Source organism: Olea europaea, chromosome 12, assembly GCF_002742605.1.
Source record: "Olea europaea var. sylvestris chromosome 12, O_europaea_v1, whole genome shotgun sequence".
NCBI classification, from domain to species: Eukaryota; Viridiplantae; Streptophyta; class Magnoliopsida; order Lamiales; family Oleaceae; genus Olea; species Olea europaea.
In genome coordinates this window covers 5356064-5383267 of record NC_036248.1, presented here as the reverse complement: position 1 = coordinate 5383267, position 27204 = coordinate 5356064, and the positions used below count along the sequence as shown (strand labels likewise).

Genomic DNA, 27204 nt, shown 5'->3' with positions numbered 1-27204 from the left:
CGAAATAAGAGATAGCCCTAAAAGCGCTGAAGGACAAGTTGGCAGTATTCGAGTTAGAGCAAAGCATTGGCCGAGAAATCAACAAGGTGGACTGTTTAGAAGAGAAAGTACTTATAAGGGAACTGGACGACGAAGTGATGCAGATCGCCAAACCTGGATACGCTCAAGCACAAGACCCTCTGATCAAAGTAAATATTGACAATGAAGGAGAAGATCGCCCAACATTCATCAGCCAAATGCTCGACCAAGAGATTAGTAACAAATTAATCGCTTTGCTAAAAGAGTACAAAGATTGTTTTGCTTGGGAATATGAACAAATGCTTGGTTTAGATAGAGACTTGGTGGAACACAGGTTACCAACTAAGCCTAACTTTAAACCTCATAGGCAGCCTCCTAGACGTTTTGCTCCCAATGTACTCCCTGAAATCAAGAAAGAGATAGAGCGATTATTGAAAATAGGTTTTATTAGAACACCAGATATGTCGAATGGTTGTCCAATATCGTGCCAGTACTAAAAAAGAATGGTAAACTAAGGGTGAGTATAGACTTTAGAAATTTAAACATAGCTACACCCAAAGATGAGTATCCAATGCCCACGGTGGATTCTTTAGTAGATTCGACTGCCGGACATGTCATGTATTCTTTCATGGATGGGTATTCAGGATACAATCAAATTTATACAGTTGAAGAAGACATACACAAAACTGCCTTTAGATGCCCTGGGTCTCTAGGATGTTTTGAATGGGTGGTTATGCCTTTTGACCTAAAAAATGCAGGAGCAACTTATCAAACGGCAATGAATTTAATCTTTCATGATATGATAGGCAAGTTTGTTGAAGTGTATGTAGATGACATAGTAGTCAAGTCCATTAAAGAAAAAGACCATTTCGAACAGTTAAGATATTCGTTTGAGCGAATGAAGCAATATAAGCTAAAATTGAATCCCTTGAAGTGTGCATTCGGTGTTAATGTAGGGAATTTTCTTAGTTTCTTAGTACACAAGAGAGGGATTGAACTTGATAAAAATAAAGCGAAGGCCATTTTAGAGGTCAAACCACCTAACAACAAAAAAGAATTGCAAAGATTTCTAAATCAAGTAAACTTTTTAAGACGCTTTATTTTTAACTGTGCAGGGCGAACTAAAGTCTTTTCACCGCTCTTAAAGCTGAAAAATCAGGACGAATTCGTCTAGAAAGAAGAACATCAAAAGGTTTTTGAAAGTCCGAAAACATATCTATCAAGTCCACCAGTGTTGGTGTCACCAATCCAAGGACGGCCAATGAAAGTGTATGTATCGGCTGAAAAAGAATCAATAGCTGGAATGGTCACACAGGAAGACCAATTTGGTGAAGAAAGGAAAATTTACTACTTAAGTAGACGGTTAACGGAATGTGAATGTAATTACTCTGCTATCGAAAAATTATGTCTTGCATTGTATTTCACATGTATAAAATTAAGGGCTTATTTACTTCCCGTAACCGTTTATTTAATTTCTAAAGTAAATTTAGTTAAGTATATGTTCTCGCGCCCTATTTTACACCAAAGGGTAGGCATTTGGACACTAGCTTTATCAGAATTCGAAATACAGTATATACCTCAAAAGACAGTCAAAAATCAGGCTTGGCTAACTTTCTAGCCGATCATCCATGCCTTGACATGCCTGAAGAAATCAAACTAGAAATCAATTCGTTCGAGTTAAAACCTTGGGTGTTGTATTTCGATGGGTCAAAAACCTCTAAAGGTGCAGGAGTAGGAGTAGCATTGATTAATCCTTTAAGAATTTGCTACAAGTTCGCATTCACTTTAGACAGAATGTGCACCAACAATCAGGCCGAATATGAAGTCTTAATTGTAGGCCTAGAACTAATGATAGACATGGGAGTAAGAAATGTGATCGTTAGGGGCGATTCTCAATTGGTGATCCATCAATTGATCGGTGATTTTAAATGCCAAAGTGATTCCATTAAAAATCAATATGAGATCGCCCAAGAATTATTAGAAGAATTCGATCAAGTAGAACTTCAACGCGTTAATAGGATATATAACAACGTGGCAAATAAGTTAGACCAAATGGCCTCAGGGTACTCAAAGGTTTTGAATTGGAAGTCTACTTGTGAGTATGGAATCATATTGCCCGTGACTCAAAGAAGGGCGAGAAAGATTGAATTTCACTACATACAAGATGAAGATGCAATGGATTGGAGAACAGAGATTAAAGGGTTCCTTAAAGAACCTAATGGAGGGATTAGTAGGAAAATGAATCTGTGTTTGCTGAACTATACACTAATAGATGAAGAGTTGTTTAAGAAACGCTCTGATGGTGTATTACTAAAGTGTGTAAGTTTACAAGAAGCCAAGACGATCATGGCTGAAGTGCACGAAGGGATATGTGGAGCTCATCAAGCTGGCCAAAGGATGAGATGGTTAATTATTAGAAGTGGATATTTTTGGCCAAAGATGGGAGAATTATGCGTTCAGTATGCAAAGAGTTGTTTAGCATGCCAAAAACATGGTCCAATACAAAGGGCGCCAGCACGAGAGATGGCACCTATTATTAAACCTTGGCCGTTCAAGGGTTGGGCGTTAGACCTGATAGGGAAGATTTATCCTCTATCGTCCAAACAACATACTTTTGTTATAGTTGCAACCGACTATTTCACCAAATGGGTAGAGGTGGTACCTTTGAAAGAGATCACCCAGAAGAATGTTATAGAGTTTATCCGTAATCACATTATTTATAGGTTTGGAATTCCGCAAACGTTAATGGTAGATCACGGAACATCTTTGAATGGGGATCAAGTGAACAAATTTTTGAGCGAGTTCGGGGTTAAATTAGTAAACTCCACACCATACTACGCTCAATCCAACGGACAAGCGGAATCTTCTAATAAGATTCTAAAAAATATCATCAGAAAGATGATGGATGAAAATACTAGAAATTGGCACGAATGTCTGAACAAGGCCTTATGGGCTTATAGAACATCACCTCGGTCAAGTACCAAAGTTACTCATTTCCAACTTGTTTATGAACAGGAGGCCGTTTTCCCTATGGAAATCAACGTGCAATCGATTAGAGCGTGCTTGCAACATAAGTTGAATGATGATGAGTATGCCGAATCACTAGTTCAAAATTTATTGGGGTTAGACGAATTAAAGTTGGACGTCTTAGATAGATTGCAAGTTCAAAAACAAATAATGGCTAAGTTTTATAATAAAAAAGTCATAGCCAAATCGTTCAGCTTGGGTGAACTAGTTTGGAAGACGATACTCCCTTTGGATAGCAAGGATCCAAAGTACGGGAAGTGGTCGCCCAATTGGGAAGGACCATACAAAATAAACAATGTGTTGTCCAATGGAGCGTATCACTTGGAAGATTTAGATGGCATCAAGCACGTGAGATTCATTAACGACAAATATTTGAAAAAATATGTTCCTTCTTTATGGGAATGTGAACAGATAAGAGCGTAATCAAAATATGTTGAACGATTAAAGGATAACAAGGTCAGAGCGAAATACGTTCAAATAAAGTCTTTTATTATCAAACGTTCATTACAAAGATGCGAAAATACAAATAATGGATACCCTACAAACTACAATCAAAAGTAAGCTAATCTCCCGGTTGATCGCTGAGTAAGAGGGTGGACTAGCCTCACACCGCCTTCCTAAATGTATCGCTGCAATGGTGGGATCGCCGAGTAAGAGGGTGGACTGGCCTCACCACCTTCCTAAATGCATCGCTGCAATGGCGGGCAAAGAGGCTGAGAAGCACTCTCAGCAAGCAAACTGAGAAGCACTCTCAGCAAGCAATATGGCCCGCAAGCATCCCAAAAATTGCCTTCTATCATCGACTCTTTGTAAAGGGCAAAGGGATGATGGGAAGGACTTCGATGGTAAAAACTTTGCTGCTGGCCAAAAAATATTTCTTATACCTCCCACACCAAAGGTGACATCAAGGCAAATAGTAACATGGACGGACTAAACAGTCCATTTTTCGGATCGGATTGATTGTCAGAATGCCAAGCAATGGCAGCAAATTGGTTTCAAAGAAGAAAATGAAAATGAAGATGGAAGATGAAAGATGAAAAATGCGAAGCATTTATAGGGGGGTGGAGATGAAGAGACAGAATATGAACAGCCACATTTCTGCCTAGTAAATGGAATTAAATAGCCTAAAGTCTTGGAAAAAGTGGTGGAAATATCAAAAGAAAATGGACAAGATTTTTAGCACAAAGCAGTTAAATGCTTGAAGAATTGACGACTAAAAAAAACAAACGTCAAATAAATGCACAAGAAGTTAATGTTCATTAATGATGAATAAAGTTACAAAGGGAAAATCAAATTACAAAAGAAAAAAATATCATATGTCTTAATTACAGTCCACCCCATACTGAACGAATTCATTCCCTAAGTTTTTCCCAATCCTCGTTCTGCCGAGAGGAAGTGATGTTCAATTCGACCGCGACATCATCATCAACTTCCAACTTCTTGTACTGCTCGACCAAGGACTTAGTTCGCTCAATTCCTTGGGAGGCGTTGCGCTTTTTAGCAGCCATTCTCGCCTTGCAGTCGTCCATTTTGGCTTGAAGTTCCTTCAGCTGAGCAGCCAAATTAACCATCAAAGAGTCTTCAACCATGATTTCGGAAAAGATTTCTTTCAACTCGTCCTCAGCCTTATTAATCTCCATACGCAAAGACTCTTTCTCAGATACGGCTCGAAGATGTTGAGTACTTTTGGCCTTTAGTTCAGCATTCTTGGCTAGCAAAGAAAGGACCTCGGAGTGGATAACTTTCAACGTCGCTTTAAAATCGGCAGAAAGATTGAGCGACGGAAGCATCAGTGCTTGCTCCAACTTCGCATTCAAATGCTCAAGTTTATCCTCTTGTCTGGCAGCACTAGCCTTTCCAATGTCCATATCCATGAAGGACACGTACTCAAATATCGACTCCTTGAGGAACTTCAAATCTTCCTCTGAAGAAGCAGCAGGACGATCAGATGAAGCAGGGCGAGACGTCTGAACTTGTCCCCAGGAAGCGAACAAGTCTTGGATAGAACGCACAATCTTGTCAACATCCTGCAAAGAAAATTGCCAATATTAAAGATTCTCACTACAACGAACAAGATAGAAATAGAAGTGAAGTAAAGATTACCTCATCAATAATCGTGAAAGATGGCATGTCCTCAGCCAAGTCTGCCACCAACGACTCCTCCATTCGTGAGGACTTCCCCTTGTCTGAGCGGGAAGATGTTGCCACAACGGGCGGACTCATACGAGTATCTGCAAAACTCAAGAGCAACAAATCAGAAACCAACAGCACAAGCAAAGGTAAGACATCAAAAGACTGAATTACCTTCTACTTCGATGTTTGGGGGGTTGACGCCCTGGTAAGAAGGTGGCTCATCTATGGGTTGTGATGAGGACTCTGGGACTGAAGATGTCTCTTTAAGCGTAGCCCCCTCATCAACCGGTTTGGATGAAGCAGCCTCAGCGGAGGATGATGGAGCAGGAGCTGTCGATGCCAAAACCTTTGAAGGAGAGGCTGAGCTTTTTTGAGAAGTCCAAAAGATCATCAGTACACAGAAAAGTTTCAAGTAAGGAAAAGTATACTTGTGAGTAAACCAATTTAATTACCTTCCTCCTGACGATAAGAGGGGCATCATCATCATCATTAACATCATCCTCCAGAATGGGAGATGCTGAGGCTGGCCGCTTGCGGCTTGGGGCACTCTTGGCTGTAGTAGGCTTGGCAGGGAGAAAAGAAGATGGACGAGCAGACTGTTTAGTGCGACGATAAGGAGAAGGACTCCGAATGGACAAGGGAGTGACTAAAACAGGAGGAGGGGAAGAAATGCTCGGCTGGTCTAGTGAATGAAAGGCACGATTGGCGTCAGTCGCAAATAATCTGCGCTTCACTGACGGCCAGAGCTGTTCAAAAAGAGGGTGAATGGCGTGACTAGAATTGAAGGGGGCTAATGAGAAATAGCTGGTTAAAAGAAGATTGCGAACATTTATAGCCTCTGCCTCTGCCTCTGCCTTATTAATGGTATAAAAACGGTCAATTAAGTTCCTTGAATAGCAAGGAGGAACAGGCCAAGTTTGGCCGAAACCAAACTGGCGAGCAAAAAATTGAGGAGCATAAATTTCTACCCCTGCCTTGGCATTGGTCCCAGTCAAGATATCATGAAATAGCTCCCTCCCGATTAAAAACTGGATCTAAATGAGCAGGGAGGTGCTCGCGCTATCTATATTGGAGGGGGGATGTACATAGTTTGGAGTCAAAAAAGGAGAAAAAGGAAAAAAGGAAGAGATTGAATCCAAAGAATAAAAGAATGAAAAAAGTTCCTTCTGGACATATTTACAGGAGCCAAGGGCTCCATGGCTAGCCGATAACAGCTAGCAGAGGAGCGAGAAATTGATGGAGCACCAAGCAATGGAAAATAGGATCTCAACCACAGTTGAGTGAACCAAAGAGGTCCACTGCCAGTGGGAGATGCACCATTCTTCAATTGAGTTTGAAAAGAGGCCATGCCTCTATAAAGAGCAGCCAAAAACAAAGAACATAAATTCAAAGGCCTGCCACGCGTCAATTCCTTCTAGTTTGGCTTTGTAAATATGTTTTGTGTGTGCCAAGCATAAAGCCAGGCCACTCGCTCAGTATGGGAAGGCTCAGCGCTCGAATGATTGTGAAGGGTTTGCAGGCTTGAATAAGATTCGGTGTAGTTTTTACCAAACTTTGGGACGCCACCAGAAACTAAGATACCAGGAAAAATGGTATTGCCCAAAGGTGGTAGATTCACCAGGGCCCCAACATCCCTTAAGGTAATAGACATGGGGCCAAGAGGGAAAATAAAGGTATTATACTCGGAAGACCAAAAACTCAAAGCAATCGAAACGAGTGCTGAATCAAAAGTAGGGGGGCGAATAGAGATTTCTAACAAATCAGAAATTCTAGCGCTATCAAAAAGTGTCTTAGTAGGACCATGACCCACAAGGCGAGCATGCCACCTATGGAAAGCTACATTAGATTTAAATCAAGTGCCGCCTGTTTAACTGCCTCTGCATTGTTGAAGAAAAGACCTAAGTAGAACTCATTGAGTTCAACATCGGCGGGCGCGAGAAAACTCGGAGTTGTGTATGGACAACTCAAGAGTTTCTGAAAATCATCAAAACTAAAGGAGTTGCCAACTTGAGATTGTGAAATAGCCATTTGAGATGGAACGAAATTTTTCAGGGTTACGTAGCAGGGAAGCAAAAGATGAACAGTAAATCGTGAGAGAGACGCGAAAAATTTGAGGCGTAATTTAGTGGTGCAATGAAATGACGTGTTTGGGGGTTATAAAGGTTTGCAAAACAACGCACTTTTTCAAGTTATAGAAGAAAACAATGATTGAAATTTTTGGGAATTTCGAATGTTGCTGGAAACACAAAGTGAATATGACAAAATTTAATAATTATTATTAATTCTGCCATATTGGGGGATAATTGTTGACACATAAAAATTCAGCCCAAATCGAACGGCCCAAGGAGTGAAGCCCAATTGGAGGATCCCCAAATCAGATAGCCCAAAAAACGAAGCCCAATCAAACAAATCAAGATGAAGGCCCAAATAGGGAGGCCCAAGAACACGGTAATGCCATCGCCCAGATTTGCAAGTCGCCCAGAATCTGAGCGAATGGAGTGCCATACAGTCGCCCAGAGCTGTTACTCTATTCTCGCTCAAACCTTCAAGTCGCCCAAAGTTTTAGCAAACATAAAGCGTTGTGGTTATTAAGAAATGCAATTATTAAAGCAGCCCTATCACGTTCTACGATTCAAGGAATTCAATCGAAAGCGGTTGAACGACAAAGAGTAATGACAGCAGTTAAAAAAGGCAATTTTCATGACAAGTTGGCCATTACGAGGAAAGTGGGCAGTTATAGGACGATCAAGTAGTTTTTAGGTGGTTGATCACAAAGAGATCGTCCATGAAGTATAAAAGGGAGAAAAGACATAGAGCAAAGGACCGAATAAAAAATTCTCGAATAGAGAATATGTAATTTTAATTTCCTTAACTTAGATTTAAACATTTTTCTTTTAGTAACTCGTGTGCTTGCGCCCCTTGGAGGTACATTGTTTTTAATTTCCAATTGTAAAGTCATCGTCAATAAAAGAACACCCATTTTTGGGATTTTGTCTCAAGAGATTTGTCCCTTATACAATCGTCTGATCCTTTTTAATTGTTAGCGATTAACCCGCGCGAAACAGGCAACTTTATTTACAGTTTTTGACGTAGCATATAATTTTATCATTAATTTTAACAATACTTATTCAAATCAATGATTTCGATTCTGACTCCTTAAATCTAATAGCTATCAATAGTCGTCGACAAACTTCAGAAAATCAATACCTCCGGAGATCGTTCTGTCGAAGAACAGTAAATAAAAGAAAGAAATTCATGCACTACGTTGCCAAATAATATTTTATTGTGGAGTTGGACTGTGGAGAATTAATTAATGTATTGCGTGGCTATTATGTATACCAAGTGTCGCGTGACCCAGAAGAAATGCGCTAAAGTGGAATACTTGCACAACGGTGATTTACAGACCGTTGGATCGTCTCGAAATTCGTTGACCGTCTTTGATTTTGATTATTGTGTACTTATACCACTTGGTCTTCAATAATTGAAAGAAAAATCCGATTTTGATTATTGTGTACTTATACCACTTGGTCTTCAATAATTGAAAGAAAAATCCGCTAGTACAGAAAAATCATCTACAAAACCTTGCAGACACTCACATGGAGTCTACACATAGGATGTATGAGTAGATCCCATGTGAATTAAGATATTGCAAAAAATAATCTACCCACCCTTGTCATACACGTTTGTATTCTGTACCGTTTATGTAGAGAATTTTTCTGTACCTGTAGCTTTGTTGATAATTGAATAATGCATTTGACTCAATTGAAGATAAAGTTAAATAACTCATTAATGTCATGTAGATTGATATTTTAACATCAATGATATCTCAATAATTAGGAGAACAAATACATCTATTTTTATTTTTCAATTATTATTAGTAGTGTTTTTATTTAACCCATGTTTGGTAAAAATTAAAATTAAGCTTAAAGTCAATAATTAATTTTAACAGCACATTTCCTGGAATCTATAATTTTTCAACCACTCATTTCATCTACTTTTATCAAAATTATTAAAAATTTAATTTTGATCCTTACTAAACATGAGCTTAATTGATAATTTTTCATTATCAAAATTTCATAAAAGATTGTTTGAAATTGCAACATACATTAAGCCCTTCTTTAAGCCGCATTATTAAAATAAAAATGTATTTTTGAATAGTATATTGATAAAAAATGTGATTAAGAAATAAGAAAAAGTTTTATATTTACATGTAATATTATTTTATTGAAAAATATATTGTTGAAATGATATCAAATCACTATTAAAAAATATATTTTCTTGAAAAATTTTGGCTCAAACAGGCCTTAAATCTACTAACAATGGGTGTATAATTGAATCTCACCATTTGACATTCACAAAATATATGACTATCCATCAATATCTTTTTCGATAACATCAAAGGGGGAAAAAGAAGAAATTAAAAATTATTTTTTATTATTCTATATATGATATTCTCCCATAATGGTATATAACAAACTTTTAAGGCACGTCTGATGTGCCATATTAAATTGAGTAAAAATTAATTTAATCCTATTTCATCTGCAAGATTTCTTCAAAGGTCTTCATGGCAGAAGCTGGTAATTCCACAATCACATTAATGCCACCTTTCCTTTCTTTTCCATGAGATGCAAACACGATCACTTCCTTACCGGGCAAGCCGAGAGGCCCTGATACAACAGGTTCTCCCCAACCAAAATCGATAGTATGGAAAGATAGCTTGGACCAGGTTGTAATCAGTAGGGTTCCGGACATAGATGGCCTCGCTCGAGTTACCTCAAAATAGTCTATGGCAGATCTCATGTAACGGTCTGCGAGAAAATTAAGAATTCTAATTTGTTTCAATTCAAACAACAGAAATTACTAAGATATAAAACTGGGTTCTAGACAAACAATAAAATTAAGGAAAAGAAAAATAGTAGCCAAGTTCTCGACTATCGACGGTAAAGGAAATTAAATGTTGTAGGTAATAGTCGAGATTACCTGTGACCATTTTAACTGCATCAGAGACTAGTTTCACTGCAAATGAAAGAGGATTTTTCAATAGATCACCTGCACTACAGATTGAATATGTTAACACAATTCCATTGCCGAAGAATCCCTCTGGGAGCGGTGGATCAAATCTCGACCTGCCATCAACTGCGAAAAGGAGCTTCGTCTGTTGATCAGGCTTCAGTTTTAATGCCTGACTACGAGATTTCCAAACAAAAGCCGTAAGAGCTTCAAATCTGGTGCATTTATGAAGATTTCCATCCTCCAAGGCTTTCTTTCTGAGATTTTCGAGCTTTTCAGGGTCAAAATGAAAGGACTTGCAAATGATTTCTTGTTTGTAAAGTTGAGAAGTGTTTGAGATATCTTGAATCTCAGAAAATTCATGGTGGGGGAATTCAATCTGGGGTGGATTTCTTGGTTTGAGAATAGTTCTGTCAAGAAATGGAAGTACTTTAACAGGCAAATTTCTAGCAGTTTCACCCCAAGAATTAAAAAAATCCATCGCACCAATTCCATCAAGCATACAATGGTTCATGCACATCCCTATAACAAAACCTCCACATTTGAACTTTGTTACCTGAAAAAACCATCATGGCTATGACGATGAGATTAAAGAAAAATGAAGGGGACCCTGTATACTATACTAATGAAACGAAACCATTTGAGAACCCACTCCCTACTAAAATGAATGGCCCGATTTTACTCGATGACAAAAAAGGCTAAGGTTGAAAAAATATGTATTATGTTATAATAAAAATTCAAAATTTTTACATAAAATTTTAAAGTGTTGCGAGGGCGGTTGCCAATCCCGGCTCCCGGTGGGTTCGCCTCTGCCCTTAAGTAGAGAGTTATTTTGACGACCGCGTGATTCTAGCTGGGAGGAATTTTAAAGAAAGCAACTTACTTGAGCCACCATGGGAGGAATTTCCAGTATATTTTCAGCACCAGGAAATTCATGAACAAGCTGCCAAAGCATGCCATTATCAGGCTTCGTAATATCACCTAAATCTTCAAGTTCACAATCAGCTTCGGCCGCCACAAACACCGCCCCTTCGGCCGTGCAATTCACCGCAAGTTTCTTCTCCGGACTGATCGTCAGCCGCCCTGCAAGTGGGTAGAAATGCACAAGAACCCTAGACAGGGCGTCCTTGATTATTTCAACAGCATTTTCATTGCCTTCCTCTTCGGATTTGAAGCCATAAACTGTACGCATTGTGACAGCAATGTTTTGATCCAAGTTGCAGAGGAAATATAGGCCGGTCGGGGTTTTCTCGGCTGGAGGAACAAGAATTGGCTGCCCTTTAGTGACAGTGAATTCAAACACTTGGCTATTGCTTGATATTTCCATGAGTAGTGTATACCCCTCAAGAACTCCGTCTAAAAACTGAGTACTCCGTGGTTTGATTAGTATCTTATTCAAAAGGAGAATTGTCTAAAACTGCGAAATGAAACTCGAACGAATTGATTGAGTATCTTTGTCGAGAAGAAACCAACTCAAACTTAGTACCGAAACTTGCCTGCGTTTGTGCCAAAGATGGAGGAGTTTTTATGTATGTTTCCCAATTGCAAAAAGTGTTATGCTTATATATAGAGAGAGGACCGGAAGCCATGAAGGAGTCTGGACGTGTCTTCCTCCAGGTTTTCAAAGATTGGTCGTCATCTTCTGTGCATTCATGACCTTTGCCTTATCAATTTGGTTCAATTATGTTCTTATCAATTATGCGAAAAGATAATGATGTAAATTCATAGGAACTGTTTTATAGAAATTAAAATCAAAATTTTAATCCAAATCAAAGTTTACAATTAATTTTAATCACGTGTCATGGGATATTCATAACTTTTCATCTACACATTTCATCAACTTCTATCAAATTCTACTAAAAATTTGATTTTAATCCCACCAAATATGGACTTAATTAATGTGGTTAAAGGATGATAAACTTTAAACCAATAAATATGTTTGCTCAATGTATTGAGAATTGAAAATTTTGATTAGTATAACATTAGAAGTCGTAAATTTCAATAGAATATCAAGTACAATATTGTTAAATGTATATTCATTTTCTTACATTGAACATCCTCTTTGTTTTTGAAAATTTGTGGGCGAAAAAATTATTTTTTGTCCATTGGTGTATTGCCTCGTGGCACAATATAAACAATGATATTTATGTACATGTAAAATGATTGATATCAAGTGTAGACCATAGTCACCATACAATACTCTTTAATTAAACGAATTAAAATTATGTCAAAAAATATATTAAGCTCTTGTTTGGTAAATGTTTCTATTAGATTTTCAATCATATATTTCAATAAATATAGAAGTAATATTCAGTTTTTAACCTTGTATTTTATAGGACCCGTTTGCTTAAAATCTCCAGAAGTTCAAAACCAAGAATACACTGATTTGGAAAGAAAAAATAAAAGAGGGAATAATTGATAATTTATTTTTTTTTTTAATTATGGGTGTCCAGGCCAGCTCACGGGTACCTCGACTAATCCAACAGGGCCTTGAAATTTACAATCGGGTACTTACCTCAGTGGCCTTGATGAGACTCGAACTGGTGACATTGGAGAGCAAATTCAAGGCCTGACCATTGAGCTATCCCTTAGGGTTAAAAGAGGGAATAATTGATAAAGACTTTTTTTTTTTTTTGATAACTATTGATAAAGACTTAGCTCTTGTTTGGTGAAAATTTCGATAAAAATTAATAAAATGTGTGATTGAAAAGTTGTGAGCTCATGAAATAAAGGTTAAAACGAATTCTATCAAACAAGGGCTTAAACAAATCTCAATGTTTTATATGAAATAAACGAAAGTCGTACCGTAGTCAGGTTTTGTAAACAAACCCCATAACTTTGGTGTTAGAAAAAATTGCACACAACCATTAGTGACCACACTATTTTAATGATATCAAAATGCATAAATACAACAAAAATGACAATTGTAGTTTAATTTAACGAAGTTGAGCCCGTACCAGATATTTGAGGTTTGTAAACAAAATATTGAAGTAAAATTTAAATAAACAATATACTCTCTCTAACGGAATAGTCATAAAATATATTCCGCGATGATTGTGATCATTAGAAAAATCAAAATTAAGGTAGTGTTTAAACGATATTTTGTCATTTGAAAAATAACCTGGCGGTGTTCACATGAATAAATTATATTTCCTCCCAAAAAAGAAATAATAATATTTTTGTGTCATAAATTTCCGTTATTGAGCTAAGTCGAGACTTGGACTGTATGATTTCATGTATTGTTGACCATGAAATATTAATTTGTATTACTAAACGCTATGGTCCAACATTGATCAAAATATTTGACTATATTTTTCTCTTCTTTTGTAAGGTGGCAATTAATGTATCCTAGTTGGGAAAATAGGAAGTGCACCGTTGAAGATAATACAAGAGATCTAACAATGTATTTAGCCATCAAAATTGAGATAATTAATGTAATAATTTAGAATGATGACATAAACAAGAACATCAAAAGTACTATTGATTGTGGATTTTGCGGGTGTTTAAAATTGTGTTGGATAATTTGTTATTCTTTGAAATTATAGTCATCCTCTTTGTTGGGTGCAATATGACACTTAAATATTTTGGGTCACTTAAACGACAGTGGTTGAATGCTACGAAAAGTTTAGTCATTCATTAGCTTGCATTGTTGTTATACAAAACGTCATTGCATTTCATTCTTTAACATTTTCATCTGCATTTTCAACTTTCATTGCAGAAAAAGTGATTTTCATCTAATTTCTCGATTAAAAAATGTAAAATGACAAATATACCCTCTTATTTAAATAAAACAAAAAAAAATTAAAGAATAAATTGTAATCATATTCCTAAACTTTTTTAAAAAATCGCAAATGAGTCCAAATAAATTATTAAAAGGGTAATTAACACAAAATATCCATATCTTTCCATATTATTGTGCAAAACGTCCATATCTTTCAATTTTTTGACATATTCACCATTATTTTTACATGGCATTAGGAAAATCATCACTTTCCTCCTTTTTCTGAATTAAAACCTGTAAAATGATTAATATACTATTGTATTTAAATGAAAAATAAAGAACAAATTGCACTATACCCCAAAATTTGTTCAAAAAAAGTACAATAAATTTCAAATAAATAATTAAAAAAGTAAATTTTTAATTTTTAGTTTTTAATTAAGTACAAATTTGGGAGTATAGTTGTATTTTGTTTTAGAGTAATTAGCACAAAACATCATTTCCTTTCAATGTTATTGTGCAAAATGTCTTTACTTTTCATTTTTTAGCATTTTCATCCAATTTCTCAATAAAATGTAAAATGAAAAATATACCCTCATATTTAAATTAAACAAAAAAAAAGAAAATAATAAATTGCAATTAAACTCCCAAACTTTATAAAAAAGTGTGAAGGTATATTTGGATTCTTTGCAATTTTTTTTAAAAAAAAAATTGTGAGTATAATTGCATTTTGTTCTGTAATTTTTATTTTCTTTTTTTGTTTTATTTAAATAGGAGGGTATATTTGTTATTTTACGTTTTTTTATTGAGAAATTAGATGAAAATGACATTTTTTGCAATGAAATGTGAAAATAAGAATAAAAATACTTTAAAATGAAATGTAAGGACATTTACCACAATAGCATTGAAAGGTAATGACACTTTATGCTATTTACCTTTCGTTCTATTTGATATGAGGGTATATTGTTATTTTAAAGCTTTTAATTGAGAAAAATGGATGAAAATGATGAATCTGCAATGAAATGTGGAAACAATGGTGAAAATATCAAAAAATGAAATGTAGGGACATTTTGCACAATAATATTGAAAGGTATGAATATTTTTGTGCTAATTATACTTTTAATAATTTATTTGGACTCATTTGAAGTTTTTTAAAAAGTTTGGAAGTATAATTACAGTTTGTTATTTAATTTGTTCTTTTCTCTCTTTTTTTTTGTTTTATTTAAATAAGAGGATTTATTTGTCATTTTACATTTTTGTTGTGAAATTGGGTGAAAATATGAATGAAAATGCCAAAAAATGAAAGGTATAATTGTTTTGCATAATAACATTGAAAAATAAGAATTTTTTGTGCTAATTACCCAAATATTTTTTATGTAAACTAAATTTTTTCCTTCCTTCTAACACTCACCATTCAAAACACTAAGGTGAGTTTGGTTTGCTTTTTCAAATCATTTTCAAGTTTGTAAAATATTAAAAACATGTTTGGTCTAAAAATAAGGATAAATTTATAACTTAAAACTCAAAACACATTTTTTTCGTTTTAAGTGTTTTTAGTGAAAATTCTGTAAACTCTCAAAACATAGAAAACGAACGTTTAAAAAAAATTCAGAATAAAAAAATGAAAAACTTAATTAAAATCTAAAAATAAAATTAAAAAATTTAAAATTTTAAAAGTAAAACTCTAAAAATAAAATTGATAAACTCTCAAAAAACAAAAATTTTGAAAAAAAAAATTAAACTTAAAATTTTGAAAAAATAAAACTATGAAAAAGTTTAGAAAAATAAAATAGTTTTAGCCTTCGTTTGAGCCACTTTTTTTTACATCAAAATACATTCTTCTGCAGTGAGTTAACTTCATTCCAACCACATTGTTAATAAAATAATACTACACGTAAACTCAAACTTTTGTTTATTTTTAATCACACATTTTTCGTCATGTATTTCAAAATGCATTTTTTTGGGGAAAAAAGGGGAAACCCCTTATATATATATATATATATATCCCTTGTTTGAGCTCCATTATAAAGAAAAATTTTGAAAAAATGTATTATAAAATAATATTTTTTGGGAGAATGTCTGGTTAAAAAAAGAAAGAATTTTTTTTATTTATATATAACATTATTTTATTGAATAATGTCATCAAAAGGCTCACTCCGGCCAAAAGTTTTCATTCATCTGGGTCACTCAGGATTAACCTAAAAATAGTATGGCTTCTAGAAATCAAGTTATGCTTTTATTATATGCATAGGATGAAATGATAAACATAACAAATATTTACTTAAAACATAAAAACATAAACAAAATAGTAAAACATAAATCAGGGATTTATAAATTCATCTTTTAAAAGATTTACAACTAAGGATTTCCCTTTCGGGAAGTCCCTAAAGTTCTAAGATAAACTTAAGGAAATACAATAATACCTTAAATATTCACAAGGATGATTCAGCTATACAATGGTTTTTGGATTGATAATTTTTCTGAAGGAAATGTTTCAAAGGGTTTTTTGGATTGCAGAGAATACACAGGTTGTAAACTTCTGCCTAAACCGAATGAAACTTATTCCTTAAATAGAAAAATTTTTGGGAGCAAAAAGTCTAAACTACCCTTGAGAAAGGTACACGTTTCACCGAGAAACTTCTGGCCAATTCAAGATAAATCTAACAAGTGGAAAAAAGATTTCCTACTTTTACAAAAGTCTAAAAGTCTACAGTTTAGGAATCTTGAAATTTCCACCAATTTACACAAAATTCTAAAAGTATCTGACATCTTTCAAAAATAATCAAAAGTTTTACAGTATTGTGATAAGAATCTTCAGCTTTTTCTTCTTTTCTTTTATCACTTTTGTCTTGTTCTGCATTATTGAAGATCTGATTATGTACTGAGATTATGGCGTGCCACTGATGAAAATGACATTCCACTGTCTGAATTATTGTATCCTTCTTCTTGTGGATCTTCGTCTTCATCTGAGTTTCTGGAGTTACTGGCTTCCTCTTTTTCTTCCTGATCTGGACCTTCTGCAATTTCTTTTTCTTCTTCATGGCTCTTTTTTAAAATTGTCTCAAATGCTTGGTTAACTGCTTCTCTTATTTATTCTTTCAATCCTTCATCATTTTTCTTCTTCTTAATCTTTTTCTTTTTTTCTAAAAGAAGTCCCTTCGTCTTTTTTAGATTGTTTTTTGAGTTCTTCAATTTTTTCAAAAATCTTTTCTAAAGAGGCTGTATCTGGGTTAGGATCTTGTGATTCTTGAAAAAATAAACATTCTTGACTATCTTGAACTACCATTTTTTCTTTTCCCTTAATGGACTGAATTTCTTGGACTTGTGAAAGTTCTGGATTATTTGAAAAGTGTTCTGAAGAAAAATGTTCTGGTGGACTATACTTTACTAAGTAATCAAATTTTCCACTGGGCTGTCCTAAGAGATTCCAAATTTCTTTACCTTTTTCTGTAGCAGATTTATTAGTCTGCTGAGTCTGATTATCTATTTTAGTAGAAGAATCAACAGTCCTCTGAGTCTGTTGGGCTTTTGGTAAGTTCACAACCTTTAACGGATTTGATAAGTCTTTACCAGCTACCGTTTGAGTTGGACTAGCTATGGACTTCTTGGGCTCCATAGTACCTGTTGGATAATGGACTTTTAAATCCAAAATCTCTTTTTCTAATTGGGCCACTTTCTTTTGGAGTTGGGTTCTTTCTAGAGAAAGGTTCTGTTGGCTTCATTGATAACTTTGTAATTTCTCTGCATACATTCACAATGTTGGCAGAAAATATTCTGGTCTTTGCTTGGAGAGAAATCTAATGGAGGGTCTGAGTAATTCTTTAAGGAAGGAGATAAATAAAAATTTATTCCTATCTGTTGTCTTGTAACATCTAATGCTTCTTGAAAATTTGTAAAACCTTTGTAAAGAGGGTCTGGAAAATTTTTAATGCAATCTAAAACTTCTATCCAAGAATGAAAAATTCCTGGAGTTCTTCCTTTAATAACAACATAAAATTTAAACCTTTGCTTGTTCTGACTAAAATGTTCTGATAGTGCATTCATGCATGCAAGAAAATATTTTTGATTTTTTGGATTCTTATTATAAGAAATCCATAAATTGTCTAAAATACATTTCTCTTCTTTAGATAAAGAAATATGCGGTAAAATTTTAAAAGAAATATTACTATTAGGAAATACTATGAGTTCTTGGTTTCCAAACCTTAGTCTGTATTGTAACATTGGTATGTTCTGATTAAATGGAGTCTGTGGTAATAATCTTGATGTAAATGAATTCCCAAGTGGAATTCCTGGTCTTATAGGCCTTGACTTTGTCATCTGTATAAAGAAATTATGTTAAACAAATTTAATAATTTCTATCTATTATTATTTTACTTAATATATCTGCTGCCTTATTATCACTACCTTTAATATGCTCAAATTCTATATTAATTCCTGTATTTGTAATTCTATCTATAAAATTTAACCATCTTCTTCTACTACTTCTTTTTGAATCTATTTTCATTTTATTAACAAAGGAAACTATAGCTACACAATCTGTTCTTATAGTTATTTCTTTTTTAAATATAATAAATAATTCAAAACTATCTAATGCATAGTTTATAACTAATAATTCTGCATCTATACTACTTAAATTTCCTTTCTCCTTGTAATTTCCACTATTATACCTACAAATTCTTTCTGTACTTTTATCAGTATATTTATTGGGTTTGCATATTAATATGGCTCCCCATCCTGTCATACTTCCATCTGTTTCTATGATTAAGTATTCTGAGTCTAAAGGCATGGCTAATTTTGGTAAGGTTTTTATTTTTTCCTTTATTTGTTGGACTAATTTTATATCTTCTTGATTAAAAAATCTTTGTCCTGTAGGAGATGTCTTTGCATATAAAGGTCCTACTATTTTTCCTAAATCTTTTATAAATGGTCTAGCATAATTTACTAATCCTAAAAATTTTTGAATTTGTTTTAAATCTTCTAATTTATCTGGAAATTCTAAGGCTTTTTTAGCAATATGAGGTTGTAACTTAATTTTACCTTCTCCTATATTAACTCCTAAAAAGTCTATAAATTCTTTAAATAAAATTATTTTCTTTTTACTAATTATTAAACCATGTTTAATGAATTCTGAAAATACTATTTGTAAATGTCCCCTATGTTCTTGTTTATTTTTACTAAATACTAGAATATCATCTATGTGTACTATTACAAACTTACTATGTTTATTAAAAATACTTTCCATTTTTCTTTGGAAAATACTAGGTGCATTCTTAATTCCAAATGGCATTACAAGCCATTCAAAATGTCCTTCGGGGCATGTAAAAGCTGTCCATTTAATACTTTCTGGATGCATTTTTACTTGCCAAAATCCTGACTTTAAATCAAACTTACTAAAAATTTTACTGTCTTGTATTTTATTTATTAAAACTATCTTGTCTGGTATGTTATAAGCATCATCTATAGTATTATCATTAAGTCTTTTATAATTAATTACCATTCTACTTTTTCCTCTAACAATTTCTGAATGTTTTCTGACTATAAAGGCTGTTGATCTATGAGGACTATCTGATTTTCTAATAACTCCTAATTCTAAGAGTTCCTTTATATGTGTTTTAAAATCTTCTAAGTCTAAGTTTGTAGCTTCAATATTCTTAGTTTTAATTATATATTCTGGATTTTTGATTTTTAACTCACATAATATTTTGTCTTTTTCCCAGTATTTTAAAACATTTTCTCCTATTATTTCCATCTTTTCTAATCTAGAGATTAAATTTTCTATTTCTTGTTCTGTTATTAACATATCATAAATCTTTTCATTATCTATTAATTCTATAGTTCCAAAATCTAGATTTTCTAAATTATCTTCTTCTTCTAAAATTTCAAAATTATTTTCTTCTATTAACTGACATTCTCTTTCTTTTTCACACTTACAATTATTGCTGCTACTTCCATCACGCTTCTCTAAGCACTTTGATGGGAAATTGGTAGTCTGTGTTGGTGTAAATAAAGTATGTTTTTGTAAATGTAGAAAGTCTTTAGTAATTGTAACACTTCCATTATCTTTTAATAAAAAACTTAATCCTATAATAAAATCTGTATCTTTAATATTTAAATGTCTAACCCAAACTGATTCTTTTGGTAAGGTATATTCTATACTTCTACCACAGTTTGTCTCAAAACTAATTTTACTATTTGATTGTAATAATTCTTTATAAGTATAAAGTTCTCCATCCATTTGTTGTGCTTCTATTGGTTTGTCTAAGTATGTTATATATTGTTCTGGGATTAATTTTTTATTAATTATACAATTACTACATCTTGAATCTATTAATCCTAAACATTTTATTTCATACTGTCCTATTCTTATGTAACATTTTACCTTAATACTTTTAAGTTTTTCTGGATTACATATTACTTGAACATATTCTTTTTCTTTATATTCTATACATTGACTATGTTCTTCTATTTCTATTGTTTTTCCTTTATTATTATATTCTAATATTTCTATCTTATTTATTATAAATTTCTGCATTTCTTCTAAACTTTCTATTCTTTTTCTAAGAATTTTTATTTCTGATATTTCAATTTTTTCTTTTAGAACTTCTGAATTAATATCTTCTTTTTCAATAAGATTCTTTTCTTCTAAGCATCTTATACATGCTTCTTTATAACATTCTAAACATTTAGCTCTAAGTTTTCTTACTGGGTACCAATTACATAAATAACAGGCTATATTATCTGCTCCTTTGTATTTTTGCCAATTATGTATACATTCTATAATTACATTGTTCATTAAGTTTAATTCTTCTTCTGATTCTGATTCTTCTTGTAATCTTATATTAGAAAAATCATCTATTATTTCATAATCAGATTCTTTGTTTTCTTCTAAATCTCTGTCTTCTATTGATATAATACTATAAATAGATTCTTTATCTGAAATATATTCATCTAATTGTATTAAATCTTCATTAGTGCATTCTATTAATGTACTTTTCTTATCATAATTATTTATTCTTTTGGGACAAGTCTTGGATAAATGTTCATTACTATTACAAACATAACAACTAAATCTATTTTTATAAGTTCTTTCTGGTTTAAATTTCCTAACATGTCTTTTTTTCATCTAAATATGGTTTTCTCTTATTAGATTTTCTAAGAAAATATCTTTTCTTAAAAGGTCTTTTATTCTTTCTTTCTTTATTACTATACTTATTTTTTCTTGAACTAGAGGCTCCATAAGTCTGTGGGGGTAAAAATGTCTTTACAAAATTTATAATCTGTCTTTTTAAGTTGTTTTTGAATTTGTAGTTCTACACATTTATCTTCCAAACATCTAATTACATGTTGTATTCTCTGTCCTATACTCCATTGTTTTTCTGGTTCTTCTTTAACTGTTGGTAAATTATTCCATTTATCTGTGATTTCTAATCCTAATGGTCCTGGTAATTTATGAAATAATTTATTTCCTATTTCTTGGTTAAATGTATTTCCCGATATTGAAGTTAAATAATGATATTCATTTAAAAAGTTCTTAACTTATCTTCCTTTAGTCCATTTATAAAGACTAAGTTGTTCTAAATCCCTCATAGCTTTTCTTTGTATACTCATACGTCCTGAGTTTGGATCTGCTCCTGTTATTAATATCTGTATTTTATTAACAAAATTATAAGGATTACTTCCCATACTAACTAATTGTTCAAATTCTAGTTTCTTTTCTAATTTAAAAGCTTCCCACATAGCTTTTACACTTTCTCCTAAAAATGTTTCTAAGTATCTATACATATCTAAAGCTTCCATTTCTTGAAAATTTCTAATATAATGTCCTATTATAGTATTATTCCATACATCTATAACATTATTCCATGTCTGTGGATCATGTGCTGTAATATTTAAAATCTGTGCTTTATGATCTGATTGAAATTCTATTTTCTTTTCTAAGGGTCTTTCACTTCCTCTTGCTATATATTTTCCTTCTGTATTATTATATAAAGGATAAGCTCCTCTTGGAGGGAATCCTCCACTATAAATCATTGCTTCATGTTTAACTGTTCTATCAAAAGGAGTATCACTAAAAGTTCTATATGTATTTGAGTCTTCCATCAGTTCTTTAAGATAACTAAAATCTGAATTATCTGAATCATTATCTTCTTTAATAATTCCTATTCTTATATTCTGTTCTTGATCATAGTATAAGTATTCAGATTCTTTTATTGTCTTATTAATATACATTTGATCTTCTAATTCTAATAGTTCTTTATTATCTAAACTCATTCCTAGTTCTTTTGGATAAATTATTCTATCATGTTCTTCATCTATTAATTCTAGATGAACTTGGTTCTGAAATGGTTCATTTTGTTCTTCTTCAGGATTGGTTTCTTCTTCAAAATCATTCTGTCTTTGTACCTGGTTATAATCTAAAAATCTTAAACTAGTTCTTCCATGAATATCTTTATAAGTTAATGCTTCCTGTGGTGCTATAATTGTTTCTTGGTTTTCTAAAAATTTATCCATATCCCATTCTAATCCTGCTAATTGTTCTGATGAATATTCTTTTGGTTTAACCATGTTAATTCCTTTACTACTCATTAAATTTACTACTTTATCTATGTATATTTTATATTTTGTCTAGGAGTTATTTGAACATCTTCCTAAAAATCCTATGCTAATTAATAAATTATCTCCACTTTCTACCTCTTCATATCCTTTTGTTTGAATTCCTATTTTAATTTTATCTGAAAAGTCTTTAATAGTTAATAAAAAATATGGATTACAATAAATTATACCATTATTATTGTTCATATCTACTTTTGTACTAGCAATCATACTTTTATCTATGTTATTTATTCTCTCATCTTATATAGTAACTAAAACTTTACATCCTAGATTTTTTCTCATTAATCCTTTTATTCCTATAACTATTAATCCTAGATGCATAAATCTAAAATTTTTCTTTTTTAATTCTCTTTTAGAATCTTCCGATATTAAATTTAATTTTCTTACCTGATTTCCTATACACTGAACAGATACTTCTCTACTATGTCTGAAAAATTGTGTTCTTGTTTCAAAAATTTCTCTATTATATAGTATTTCTGGGTTAAGAATTCTTAATCCATTAGTCTGAAATCTTTGATAATCTTGTTGAGGATCTATGATTTCCTCTATATTTTGATTATATTGTACTGGTCTATTTAAAACTCTTTCTATTATATTTCTGCTTATACTAGATGTACTATTTCTAGATGTAGATGCTTCTTCATTTATAGTTCTAGACCTTCCTAAGAAAGGATTAGTGTTCATCTTGAAAATTTGTATTCTTTAGGTAATTTTCTAGTTACCTTTTCTTTTCCTGTGTCTCTAAAACTTAATTTTTCTAAAGTATTTGTTAAAGATTTTAAGTCTTTTTCTACACTTGATGGAGATCCTATTTCTATTTCTTTAGATTTATTAGAATCTAAAAGAGAGTATTATAATTAAAGATCAAGAAATTAGAAACATAAAAGAGTCTTTAGATTATATTAAAAATCAAAATTCAAGTATTTTAGAAAAACTTGTTAAATTAGAAAAAATACCATCTAAGGTAGATTTAACAGAAATAAAAAGAATTTTAGATTCTAATAAATCTAAAGAAATAGAAATAGGATTTCCATCAAGTGTAGAAAAAGACTTAAAATCTTTAAAAAAATACTTTAGAAAAATTAAGTTTTAGAGACACAGGAAAAGAAAAGGTAACTAGAAAATTACCTAAAGAATACAAATTTCCAAGATGAACACTAATCCTTTCTTAGGAAGGTCTAGAACTATAAATAAAGAAGCATCTACATCTAGAAATAGTACATCTAGTATAAGCAGAAATATAATAGAAAGAGTTTTAAATAGACCAGTACAATATAATCAAAACATAGAGGAAATAATAGATCCTCAACAAGACTATCAAAGGTTTCAGACTAATGGATTAAGAATTCTTAACCCAGAAATACTATATAATAGAGGAATTTTTGTAACAAGAACACAATTTTTCAGATATAGTAGAGAAGTATCTGTTCAGTGTATAGGAAATCAGGTAAGAAAATTAAATTTAATATCGGAAGATTCTAAAAGAGAATTAAAAAAGAAAAATTTTAGATTTATGCATCTAGGATTAATAATTATAGGAATAAAAGGATTAATGAGAAAAAATCTAGGATGTAAAGTTTTAGTTACTATATATGATGAGAGAATAAATAACATAGATAAAAGTATGATTGCTAGTACAGAAGTAGATATGAACAATAATAATGGTATAATTTATTGTAATCCAGATTTTTTATTAACTATTAAAGACTTTTCAGATAAAATTAAAATAGGAATTCAAACAAAAGGATATGAAGAGGTAGAAAGTGGAGATAATTTATTAATTAGCATAGAATTTTTAAGAAGATGTTCAAATAACTCCCAGACAAAATATAAAATATACATAGTAAATTTAATAAGTAGTAAAGGAATTAACATGGTTAAACCAAAAGAATATTCATTAGAACAATTAGCAGGATTAGAATGGGATATGGATAAATTTTTAGAAAACCAAAAAACAATTATAGCACCACAGGAAGCATTAACTTATAAAGATATTCATGGAAGAACTAGAATAGGACAATATGAAATAAAATGTTTAGGATTAATAGATTCAGAATGTAGTAATTGTATAATTAATAAAAAATTAATCCCAGAACAATATATAACATACTCAGACAAACCAATAGAAGCACAACAAATGGATGGAGAACTTTATACTTATAAAGAATTATTACAATCAAATAGTAAAATTAGTTTTGAGACAAACTGTGGTAGAAGTATAGAATATACCTTACCAAAAGAATCAGTTTGGGTTAGACATTTAAATATTAAAGATACAGATTTTATTATAGGATTAAGTTTTTTATTAAAAGATAATGGAAGTGTTACAATTACTAAAGACTTTCTACATTTACAAAAATATACTTTATTTACACCAACACAGACTACCCATTTCCCATCAGAGTGCATAGAGAAACGTGGTGGAAGTAGCAGCAATAATAGCAATAATTGTAAGTGTGAAAAAGAAAGAGAATGTCAGTTGATAGAAGAAAATAATTTTGAAAAGATGGAAATAATAGGAGAAAATGTTTTAAAATACTGGGAAAAAGACAAAATATTATGTGAGTTAAAAATCAAAAATCCAGAATATATAATTAAAACTAAGAATATTGAAGCTACAAACTTAGACTTAGAAGATTTTAAAACACATATAAAGGAACTCTTAGAATTATGAGTTATTAGAAAATCAGATAGTCCTCATAGATCAGCAGCCTTTATAGTCAGAAAACATTCAGAAATTGTTAGAGGAAAAAGTAGAATGGTAATTAATTATAAAAGACTTAATGATAATACTATAGATGATGCTTATAACATACCAGACAAGACAGTTTTAATAAATAAAATACAAGACTGTAAAATTTTTAGTTAGTTTGATTTAAAGTCAGGATTTTGGCAAGTAAAAATGCATCCAGAAAGTATTAAATGGACAGCTTTTACATGCCCAGAGGACATTTTGAATGGCTTGTAATGCCATTTGGAATTAAGAATGCACCTAGTATTTTTCAAAGAAAAATGGAAAGCATTTTTAATAGACATAGTAAGTTTGTAATAGTATACATAGATGATATTCTAGTATTTAGTAAAAATAAACAAGAACATAGGGGACATTTACAAATAGTATTTTCAGAATTCATTAAACATGGTTTAATAATTAGTAAAAAGAAAATGATTTTATTTAAAGAATTTATAGACTTTTTAGGAGTTAATATAGGAGAAGGTAAAATTATGTTACAACCTCATATTGCTAAGAAAGCCTTAGAATTTTCAGATAAATTAGAAGATTTAAAACAAATCCAAAAAATTTTAGGATTAGTAAATTATGCTAGACCATTTATAAAAGATTTAGGAAAAATAGCAGGACCTTTATATGCAAAGACATCTCCTACATGACAAAGATTTTTTAATCAAGAAGATATAAAATTAGTCTAACAAATAAAGGAAAAAATAAAAACCTTACCAGAATTAGCCATGCCTTTAGATTCATAATATTTGATTATAGAAACAGATGGAAGTATGACAGGATGGGGAGCCATATTAATATGCAAACCCAATAAATATACTGATAAAAGTACAGAAAGAATTTGTAGGTATAATAGTGGAAATTACAAGGAGAAAGGAAATTTAAGTAGTATAGATGCAAAATTATTAGTTATAAACTATGCATTATATAGTTTTGAATTATTTATTATATCTAAAAAAGAAATAACTATAAGAACAGATTGTGTAGCTATAGTTTCCTTTGTTAATAAAATGAAAATAGATTCAAAAAGAAGTAGTAGAAGAAGATGGTTAAATTTTATAGATAGAATTACAAATACAGGAATTAATATAGAATTTGAGCATATTAAAGGTAGTGATAATAAGGCAGCAGATATATTAAGTAGAATAATAATAGATAGAAATTATTAAATTTGTTTAACATAATTTCTTTATACAGATGACAAGGCCAAGGCCTATAAGACCAGGAATTCCACCTAAGAATTCATTTGCATCAAGACTATTACCATAGACTCCATTTAATCAGAACAGACCAATGTTACAAGACAGACTAAGGTTTGGAAACCAAGAACTCATAGTATTTCCTAATAGTAATATTTCTTTTAAAATTTTACTGCATATTTCTTTATCTAAAGAAGAGAAATGTATTTTAGACAATTTATGGATTTCTTATAATAAGAATCCAAAAGATCAAAAATATTTTCTTGCATGCATGAATGCACTATCAGAACATTTTAGTCAGAACAATCAAAGGTTTAAATTTTATGTTGTTATTAAAGGAAGAACTCCAGGAATTTTTCATTCTTGGATAGAAGTTTTAGATTGCATTAAAAATTTTCCAGACCCTCTTTACAAAGGTTTTACAAATTTTCAAGAAGCATTAGATGTTGCAAGACAACAGATAGGAATAAATTTTTATTTATCTCCTTCCTTAAATAATTACTCAGACCCTCCATTAGATTTCTCTCCAAGCAAAGACCAGAATATTTTCTGCCAACATTGTGAATGTATGCAGAGAAATTACAAAGTTATCAATGAAGCCAACCAGAACCTTTCTCTAGAAAGAACCCAACTCCAAAAAAAGTGGCCCAATTAGAAAAAGAGATTTTGGATTTAAAAGTCCATTATCCAACAGGTACTATGGAGCCCAAGAAGTCCATAGCTAGTCCAGCCCAAACGGTAGCTGG

The 27204-nt window shown here is 31.8% G+C and overlaps 1 protein-coding gene across 1 annotated transcript; it reads right to left on the bottom strand.

Moving 5' to 3' along the window:
- Window positions 1–9657: 9657 nt before the first annotated feature.
- Window positions 9658–11701, bottom strand: LOC111406935 (omega-hydroxypalmitate O-feruloyl transferase-like). Its single transcript, XM_023036292.1, has 3 exons — window positions 11072–11701; window positions 10159–10744; window positions 9658–9986 (listed from the first exon to the last, which is right to left on the bottom strand). Exons 1-3 carry the CDS (start codon window positions 11513–11515, stop codon window positions 9709–9711), a joined length of 1308 nt encoding a protein of 435 aa, XP_022892060.1. The 5' UTR covers window positions 11516–11701; the 3' UTR covers window positions 9658–9708.
- Window positions 11702–27204: the final 15503 nt, after the last annotated feature.

Excerpts from the sequence above, each read along its gene's own strand:
- LOC111406935 (XM_023036292.1), bottom strand. The coding sequence starts at position 11,515 with ATGGAAATATCAAGCAATAGCCAAGTGTTTGAATTCACTGTCACTAAA. Across the intron at positions 10,745-11,071 it reads TTCCTCCCATGGTGGCTCAA|GTAACAAAGTTCAAATGTGG; the intron begins GTAAGTTGCTTT and ends TGGTTTTTTCAG. Across the intron at positions 9,987-10,158 it reads TGCAGTTAAAATGGTCACAG|ACCGTTACATGAGATCTGCC; the intron begins GTAATCTCGACT and ends ATTTTCTCGCAG.